The sequence below is a fragment of the Amphiprion ocellaris genome, chromosome 16, assembly GCF_022539595.1.
Source record: "Amphiprion ocellaris isolate individual 3 ecotype Okinawa chromosome 16, ASM2253959v1, whole genome shotgun sequence".
NCBI classification, from domain to species: Eukaryota; Metazoa; Chordata; class Actinopteri; family Pomacentridae; genus Amphiprion; species Amphiprion ocellaris.
The window spans coordinates 3,621,634-3,631,862 of NC_072781.1; the positions used below are offsets into that span (position 1 = coordinate 3,621,634).

Consider the following 10,229-nt stretch of genomic DNA (forward strand, 5'->3'; position numbering starts at 1 on the left):
CCTGCATTGACATTAACTAGAGCACAAGGAAGATTTAACAGAGAAGTCAAACACAAGCTTCAGTTGGCACATTGATGGAATGGTTTGTCTTGCTGACTGCAAGCAAGTACAGTGGAGGAAAACCACTTCAAATACTCTCTGCTGGAATCACTGGTGACTCCATTAGCACAAGTCCATGTTGAGTACAGTTACTCATACAAATACAAACAGGACCTGCTGAAATTTGAGGAAATATGTCTAAGAGATGAAGACACCTCCTTTGTAACGCAGTGCAGGGACCATGAGAACTGAACTGAGCCCTTTAATTTGAACTTGACATGAATGGAGCAGCTTGTAACAGTTTGGAAAGACATCAGTTTGGAGTCATTTTTATTCCATATCCTTCCTCTAGATGGCAGCCGAGGAGCGCGTTTGGCTCCCGGCTTGGTTTTGCGCTTTGGTCCGCCGCTGTCCTCTCTTGGTGCGGGCGGCAAGTTGTGACTCGGGGGGGAGTAAGCGGGAGGCATCCGGGATAAACCATCCTATAGCTGTGCAAATGGAGGTTAAATTGATAAGGACACCCAGACCTCAGTCAATCCTCGACCCTTTGTTCACTGCACGGGCACAGCAAGGAGGTGTGTCACCGGAGGAAGCTTCACTAAGGCGGGCTGAGGCTTTTCTTCATGGCGTCACATATTAGATCAACCACTGTCATATATGACCAACTGTTATAGTATGATATGTATTTTTAGATAAATTGAGCCATCAGTGACCTGATTTTCAAACATTTAAAGGACCCTAAACCGGTCAACTATGATGTCATAAATATATTTTTGGGTATTTTTCAGTCACAAAAACCCAAAACAGTTTGAGCTGGTTTATTTAGAGGCATAATCTGTAACTTTGTCATCAAATTTCTAAGAACAGAATTTCACTTTCTTTATTTTTAGTTTGACATTACAAGACAATTCCAGTTTAGTTTTGTTAATTTTAAGAAATGTCAAAAATGTATCTGTGTTTTAATTCAGCTTTTATAGTCTGTGATGCAAAAGGCCTTGGGTGGCAATAGGCCAATTTACGCAGTTGACCTGGAACCTTGTTTTTCTTCCAAAACAGACAGATTTTTTGCGTGTATTGTCGTCACAAATCTTAGTGGTTAAAGGAACAAAAATTGGGGAAAGTAATTGTGAGGTGTCTGGGCACAGCGGGACCGGGTGTCCGTGTCCAGGTTCATTCAGTGCTTTCAGTACCAGAGCAGGCAGGAGCTCCAGCTGACAGACAATAGGCCTCAGCATCAGACCCGGGAACAATCACCAATTCATGGAAGGAAAGGGGGGAGCGAGGAGGGACAGTGTCACCAAAATGCACCAAGGCCGGGAGTAGGACGGAGTCTAGTGGATTCTTAGTCATAAACAAATAGTCCTGTTTGTGAAATGTGGTGAGAATCAGTAAGGCTGGGTGGCACAAGTGGAAGCTGAGGTGTATTTTATTAGAGCGTCTGATGCTTTTTAAAATATTTTTTAAGAATGCATCCTAATTAACTTGTAATGATTTTACCCAAACATGTCCTGAAAAGGTGGAGCTGCAGCTGCAACCCTACAACAAGCGTCCTTTCGGTTTATTCATTCAGTTGGGCTGAAGATAAACAACCTCCTGTTTTTTATTTGTGGCACATGGTGTGTATAATGTCTGCGCGTTTCTCAGTGCATGCATCAGTGCTGTACTGTGCCGTGCCATGCTAAGAAGGCCTGAGAACGGCGGCAGAAAACACAGGTGCTGGGGCTCTATTTAAGCTGCTCAGCCCCTCTGTCCACTCGGTGTGCACAAGGCGAGAGATCACAGCCTGCACCCATGCGTCCCCCCCAACCCCAACACACACACACACACACGCACACACACACACACACACACACACACACACACACACACACACACACACACACACACACACACAGCCGGGCTCCATATGTGCTGTCCGTGCAAGGCTGTGCGCGTGCGTGAGTGTGTGCACGAGAGAGAGGGAGAGGGGTGGTAATGTTCGCTTGAGTAAGCTAGATTTGGGTTGCTTTCATGTTATGCTTGTTTTAAAAAGATGAGGCTTGTGCAATGGCAGTCCACACTAATAAGCATTAGGCTGGAGTATTTCTTGACACCCCCACCACACACACACACACACACACACACACACGCACACGCACAAACTCCTCCCAACCTATAAGGGAGAGGAGCCTATGATCCCATCTGCCTATGTAGGTAACCTTCATAAATGAAAACTGGTGCTGTATCTTTACAGTCTTGTGTGACCCCCACGTTGCTATTTAAGAGCTTTTTTTTTTTTTTTTTTTTTTAAATCTTACAGGGTCTATGTGCATGTGATGAATGGTAAGAGTGTGTGTGTGTGTGTGATTGGGTTGGAAGGGGAAGTCGATCAGTTGAGGACAAGCAGCAGGTGCATGGCGCCTGGCTTTGGTAAAATTACGCACAATCTGGCACGGACGCACATAATCGAAATTACTCAGAAAGTCAAAATATCACACATGTCGTCACGTTTATGTCTCATTATAAAGTTGTTAATAGTAACTCCTTAAATACTCACTATTACCTAACATGTTTCTAGCTGAATTTATTTAGTTTTTATGGTACTTTTTGCCTACTTTTATCCATTTAAAACTACTAAAATTGCGTAAAACCCTGCATTAATTCCTCTAAAATGTATTTCAGGATAGTTGTTGTTTCAAGGTAAAACTATAATGTGAAATTAATGCAGATTCGGTTCTTTTGGCCTTTACAAAAATGCCTTAATTGCTGCTAATATTTCACATAATAACCCAGAAAAGGAGAGCAGTAGTTCTGCGTCTAAAATACGGGAATGACAGGTCATGGTCATACAACTATAATTACCACTCAGTCAAGAGGAATGCTGCTGCCCCTGCGTCTTACCTATTGAAGAAAGGAGACACAGAGCAGAAAGTTTAGTCCAAAGGGCCCCGCTCATTCCTGCACTGACAGCCGCGCTGGTGAGGCTATAGGGAAACTGGTGCTCTTTGGGTGCTGCATGAATACACACCAATGGGAAAGTTGTGTTCAGTTAACCGGTGAAATCCGAGAAAAAAACAGGGCAGGGCAAGTATTTCTCACCGCCAAACTCCGGCCTAATAGTCTCCCCCTCCTCCTTCCTCTTGTTCCCTATAGTTGGATTGGCAGTGCCTGCATTAACTTCACCATACAAGATGTTTTAGTTGGGAATGAAGACAAAGGCAAACTCTGACCTCTAAGCGGATCACCAGGACGCAAACAACCATCAATCCAAACACAAATCAATTATATTTTTTTCTCAGAGGAGCATCAGCTTGTACTTTTGTCAATTTCAAAGATAATTTAAATCACTTAAAATCTGGAAACCATCATAAAAACTAATCGTCTTTATGTTGTTGACGTGCAGCTGGATGTTACTATAAATCTTGTTTGACAGACGCACTTCTCTCTTTTTTTGCACAGATAAACGCAAAGCAACTTCAGGGAGCGAAAAAGGGGAGAGAAAACCATGCGGGTCTCCATTGTTGCCGCACTTGTCTCACATTCTCGTTTACTCTCATGTAAGTATCACACACAGAGATTACTCCTCGCTAAGTTCCTTTGTCTTGTGATCCATATTTGAGTTGACAGATCACGAACAAGAGCCCCCCCACTGTTAATGACCCCAGCCAGCAACACATAGACTCACACTTCCAGCACTTTTTTTACTCCTGCTCCTCTGGCCTACATATGTGTACACAGAGAACAATTGTGTACCTGTTTACATGCGTCTCATTTACATTGTTAAACGCACTCTAATGGGAAAATCACTATGAAATTTAATTAATATTGACTTTTGGCGTGTCTCTGGTGTCACATCCTAGCTGCAAAATCCTGTTATATTTCTGTAAAACATCAGTTGCTAGTAGCACTCAAGGAAATCTATTATCAATACACTGTTTGGCTTTAGAAGTACATGCGCTACAGACGCATGAAGGGGCGTAAAAAGCAAAGTTTGCATCTTGAGCTGACTTTTTTTAACGCGACATTTCAAGCAAACACATTGCATTTATTAAGGTTTTTTAAAGTAAGTTAAGTTTATGTGCATATTTAAACTGTTTTCCAGAGCCGTGGGTTTAATGAACGTAATGTTGCGCAAATGAAGCCCATTCATCGCTTGTTTTGTATTCATGAGTCCCTATCTGTGGCTCCATCTCTCAGATATAGCCCTAATCCTCGTGTCCTCCTTTGCCGATAAAAATGCTCTTCAGTTTACGATTAATTTAATCTCAATCATAGCCGGGACTTGTCGCAGCCAATAAAACTTGTGGAGTGAGTAAATGGAGAGGTGGGGGGCGGATGATAAGGGTCTGGTGGTGCGGCGGTGCCATGGCCCCTCGGTGCTCTTGATAGGGCCTATCTGTCTCTAGCAGGCCGATTTAAGACCCGGAATGGGTTTAAAATATGATACAGATTTACTTCATCTGCGATCTCGCCAATGAATGCTGCGGGAGATGGTTTGTTTCAGCCAAGCGGGAAGCTGAGCTTTGCGTTTATGGCTTCGAGTATTTCAGGATCAGAAGCCCATTGAGTCGTGCGGTTGAAGCTCCTGACCCACTTGTTTTTGTGTTTTGATTGGTATCCATCTGGGGAACGACTTATGCATGGAGATAGCTTTTGTGCACATTTCATCCAGTAAACATTTACCAAGAAAAAAAGAACATAATCCATTGTCAAATCGAAGACCTCAACAACAAAGTTTACTATTTTGTCTCTTCCAACTTTTGTCTCATATTTAGCAGAGAGAGTTTCACTGAACTACAGCAGAACTAGAATTTTACCAGCTACATTTATAAGATATAATTGTGTTTTTACACAACGTACCCACATCCTCTTTTGTAAACACCTTAAAGCCATTAGATTAACAAACGCAACTAGTCTAATTAGGCACGTTTTTGTAAGAGAATTGGTTTCCTGGTCTCTATTCTAAATGTTAAATGCTTCCATTCAGCCTCTTTTTCGTGCGCATTTACGCACACACACAACCCACGTCGCCAATGGTCATTTATATTTAAACTTTCAGACTCTGCACAAAAATGCCAAACATCCTGGAAAATATCCAAACATCCTGCTCATCTCTGAGCACAGTAGCCCCAAAGAAGCACTTGTTGGAGACAGTAAAGTTTCACTGAAGCAGGGAGAAAAACCTGCCACGATTAAAGAACTGGAGGTTTTCCGCAGCTGATATCCTCTCCGCAGATTTTTATGTCACTCTCAATTTCTACAAGTCCTGCTGTCTCTCTGAGCCACGCAGCAGCCCCCTGTCCTACTTTCTGCTGCTAAAGACACGACTGCAGCCTCACAGTCTCGACGCGTATTACAGCACCAGATATTTACATGGAGGGGAAATCCTCAGCGCTGCTTCTGGGAGACAAATCTTTAGCGAAAGTGTTTCCACCAAAAAACTGTAGTTCATGCAACAGTGTCCTATAGCAAATCTGCCCCAGTCTGCTGCATAATTGGTTGGGGATTTGGATGGAAAAGGGACTGCAGGAGAGAAAGCCTTTTTTTGGAGGGGGGAAATGGTTCTCGTCCGAGGAAGAAAAGCTCTTTTCAGGGGCCACAATGGGAGATTGGGACAGGGGAGGAGTCCCATCGTGATTAGCCCATTTAATGGCGCGTTTACTTAATTTCTGTATTCACTAGCAACGGTAAACAAAAGGGGAAATAGCACTCACATTTTTAAGTGCTGCATGACGTTGACGTTTGCCAGAATTTGTATACAGGCAGACATATAGGACGACGTTACCAACATCATATTGGCGTGCATAAATAAAATAAAAATGGGGTGAAGCATGTTTTTCTCTGGACAATAAAAAATATAGCAATCTTGAGAAATTAACTCCAACATTAGTTTGCATTTTTTCCATCATTAAATACCAAATAATTCAAATCAATGTGATAAATAATGATTAAAACACAAGTGAACGCTGCTCTGGAAATCAAACCGAACTCATTTGAAGTGAGTTCAGCCCTCTGACTGTATAACCTGCTCCGGGGACCCATAAGCCATGATGAGCATTAATGCTTCCACAATCCCATAATGACCCAATATGAACATGTGTTTAGCCACTTATCACTGTCCTCATCCGTAATCGGATGGAAACACAGACATCATGCAAAGAGGTAAAACAAATTGAATGGTGCTTTTTTGATTTAGAAACGTATGGGAGGCTCCATAATAACCACGCAAGGGGGGAAAAGATGTAAATAAACGCTTTGGGGCTGCAGAGAAGAGAGGAGGGGGCACCATGGAGACACAGAGAGAAACTATCCCACTTTTCATGTATTTATGAATAGATATTTTTGCAAAAATGTGCCATTAGTAACCAACCAAAAGCAACAAAAACGCCTGCAGCACTGGAGTTGTAAGTTTTGACAAATATTTTATGTAGGAACACCAAGTCAAGAAAAGTGAGGAAGGGATAGAAAAGAGGATGACACGGGGGGAGGAGAGCAATAATTATGTACAAGCATATTTCTACACGTATATTACAGACCGGGAGAATGATCGCATTATTTGAGATATACATAATTCAATATAAAATTTTGAAAATAAAAATAAAAATCTGATACAGTCATAAACGGTTCCGTTCGACACATTTTTTTGACCATGTACCCCACACAGGCAGTGACAGAAGTGTATTAAAAAGGTGCTTACGACTTAAAATGATTGTCTGATGAACACAAAGTAAAAATAAAAAAAACTAACAGAACAAAACAAAAACAAAAAACAGGATTGCATCTTGTCTGCGTGGCGGCTGCTTCGCCGTCATCATCATCATATCATCATCATCATCATCATCACATGGACTTTCAACCGGAGATGGAGCAACAAAAAAAAAAAAAAAAAAAAAAAGTGCGACGAAGACACCAAGACGATCTGTTTTTTTTTTTTAAATTCCCTCTGATCGATGTTCCTGATGGAAAAAAAAAAGTCTTGCATTCAGGTTTATTTTCCCTGATTACAAAATGGAAAAAAATAAAAATAAAAAAGACATCATGCAAGTAGTCTAGTAGTAGTGGTCGGTGGTGGTGGTGGTGGTGTGGGGGTATGAAGAGGAGGGGGAGGCGTGGGTCCTTTGAAAGCGCTTTTTAATAAAAAAAAAACGACGTGCTTTTATCTCTTTTATTTTAATATTTATATCAATCGGTCCTTTTTTCATCCGCGATATTTCATAAGTCTTTTTTTTCTTCCTCTCAGGTCCATTTTCCCTGTAAATATTTCTCTTTTTGTTTGTTTTTGTTGTTGTTTTTTCTCGGTTTTTTCCCCCCATCTCCGTATCATACATCGCACTCCGAGTCACTGGATGTGACGGACAGGATGGACGTCCCAGTATCAACTCTCTCTGTCATACTGGAAACGCTGGTGGTGGGACTGGCCGCGGTCGAAGGCGACTCCGCCGAGCTGTGAGGGGTGAGACCGGCCTCCGAGAGGGACCTCATACCGGTGGGTCCTATTGCTTGGTGCTGGAGCCTGGAAGAAGAAAAGGAGCGAGGAGGAGGTGGTGGTGGAGGGGACAAAACGAAGAGAGAGAGAGAAGGAAAAAATTGAGAGAAATGGCAATTAGACCTGAGAATGTCCCCTCTTCCCCTCCTCCTCCTGCTGCAAAATAGGGGTTCAAACTCGCCTTTTCTTTCCCCCTGCCGGCCCCAGCCATGCATGCATGCTTTTATCAAACCAGCCAGCTTTCAGGGGACAAAACACAGCGCTATTAGACTACCAAATGTTGGGAGAGATGTGATGGAGTTTTTCTTGTTGTTTTGATTTAGTTTTTTTGTTGCAAAAGTAGGCCTGACCAACGCCTAAGTCAGCAATCTGGGATAAAAAAAATACTTCTCGTGGCATTTTTTTAAAAAAAAATTCAATCCAAAGACATGCTGAGTCTGTTTTTGTTTTTTACTCTGTGCATTTGCTCTGATTTTTGCGCAATTTTATTTCTCTGCAGCCTCTGCACGCTCAAAGCCACAATACTCCTCTTTTATTTCCTACTAAAAATATTACCTATATGCTTTTGTGCAAATGCAGTGTCGTGAGACTTTGGCACACATGTATGAATGAGTGACATCCAGGTTTACTCCAATCATCCTAAATGTTGTTCTCCAATCCACTCATGATAATAACTCCATCACGGCGGGATAATGTCAGCGTGGAAATCTATCTCTGCATTTAGCAAAAAAGATTAGACTACTGTTCATATGGCTTAGTCCTCTGCGAGGTATTTTCTAATCAATTACAGCATTTCACTGGAATGATACTACACTTAATGTTATGAATACTGCCTATGTTTGTCTCCAAATGGCTGTTTTTCTTAATACGCATGCTCCTTTTAGTCCACTAATATCAGTAATATCTGTATTATCCTTTGACATAATCTTTTTTTCCAACAATGCAGAGGGACATTTGGTGTCCAACCCGTAAATGCACAACAGAACATAAATACACAAACATATAAAGTGCAACTTAAATAAATCATTACACAGCTTTAGCAGCGAGCATAATATTATTTCTAATTATCTGTAAAATATGACGATTCCAAATGTATTTAAAAGTAGAAATAAAGCGATTTAACGTTTAATTTAAAACAGTGAAACGTACCCAGTGTTGTTTATTTTATATTGTTTAAAAATAATTCATAAGCTTGGGTACTTTATTATAATAAAATAGTTTTAATGCTGCAAATATGTAAAGTCCAGTAGCTAATGTGCATATTTATAATATCACCACTTTTGATCATTTATTGCTTTCACTGCTACGGAAACAGAAACAACGTGTTTCTTTTTAAACTCAGCGCTGCGCAATAATCGTTTCTTCACTTTAACAGCAAATCTAGTTTGTTTTTATATTATATTATTTTACTATTTAGAGTTTTTTGAATAAAAGAGGAGAGTTTTAACAATAGTAGTGCCTTTAAAAAAATAGGTAATTCCGCAATTCTGTTAAAAATACATCTAAATTATTATTCAGCCACAAATGTTTTAATTCCAGTCTAAAGAGGAATAAAAGTATTTAGTACATTTCGTGAAGTTGTGGATGTTTCCAGCAGCACCAGCTGTGTTTTCGCTGTTTTTATTCGGATTTCACTTCGGAACAAAAATGTCGCCGCAGCCTCCTCCCTCCACCTGACAGACACTCTGGTCTTTTTCCTAGACAGTCTCTGTGCGCAATCACAACTACATGTTTCAAGAAATTCCGTCTTTTCTTTCACATCTGTGTTTTAGACTAACTTCAGTACATCGTTGCGTTTTGACAGCATGTTTTTAAAAAGAACCACCAACCTGTTTTTGGCCGCCGCAGCTCTGTCTCGTTGCCTCCGGTTTTTAAACCAGTTTCCGACCTGTGTAGGAGTGAGTCCTGTGGCTTGAGCCAGTTCCCTTTTCTTGCTGGGGTTTGGATACGGGTCCTGAAGGTACCACTCCCTCAGCAGGCTTCGTGTCCGCTCTTTGAAACAGTGCGTCTTCTGCTCGCCGTCCCAGATGGTCCGAGGCAGCGGAAACTTCTTCCGCACCCGGTACTTATCGACAGGTCCGAGGGGACGACCGCGGAGCTTCTCGGCCTCCTGGTAGTGCGCTTCCAGCCACATGGCCTGCAGTTTGCCGTGCGAGTCCTTGGTGAACTTGTGGTTCTCCAGGATGTGGTAGAGGTCTCTGAAATTCCCCGTGTGGAACGCCACCACGGCCCGGGCGCGCAGGATGGACTCGTGCTTGTTGATCGCTTCGCACGCTCCCGGAGCCACCGGCAGGGACCAGAGGAAGCGGCCCAGCCGTTCGATGTCCCCGGTCTCCTCCAGCGTCTCGCAGACGCTCGCCACCTGCTCCGGGGAGAAGTTGAGGGTCGGTAGCTGAAACATGGACAAGTCTTCTGGAGACCTGGTGCTGGGAGCGCTGTTCGCCAGGAGCAGAGGGCGATCAGCGAAGTTTGGCAGGAAGAAATGGGAGGGATAAAGCTCTAAAGGGGATCTGAAAACCATGGAAATGACCTGAGAGAGAAAGAAAATTATCGAGAAAAAGGAAAAACCGAAAAAATACGGCAAGTAAAAAAGATTGAATGATTCAATGGCTATCGCCTAATGACACCAGCCTCATAATATCTCCCCCCTAAATCCGCCGTTGAGTGTAGCATTGAAACATTTTGTTTCCCTTTTCTATTGGTCTTCTTGGTGTCGTTGTAGCGT

The 10,229-nt window shown here is 42.2% G+C and overlaps 1 protein-coding gene across 1 annotated transcript; it reads right to left on the minus strand.

Annotated features, from left to right (window-relative positions):
* Nucleotides 1-6,420: 6,420 nt before the first annotated feature.
* On the minus strand, nucleotides 6,421-10,176 carry six3a (SIX homeobox 3a). The gene is made up of 2 exons (XM_023268341.3): nucleotides 9,334-10,176; nucleotides 6,421-7,531 (listed from the first exon to the last, which is right to left on the minus strand). Exons 1-2 carry the CDS (start codon nucleotides 10,023-10,025, stop codon nucleotides 7,339-7,341), a joined length of 885 nt encoding a protein of 294 aa, XP_023124109.1. The 5' UTR covers nucleotides 10,026-10,176; the 3' UTR covers nucleotides 6,421-7,338.
* Nucleotides 10,177-10,229: the final 53 nt, after the last annotated feature.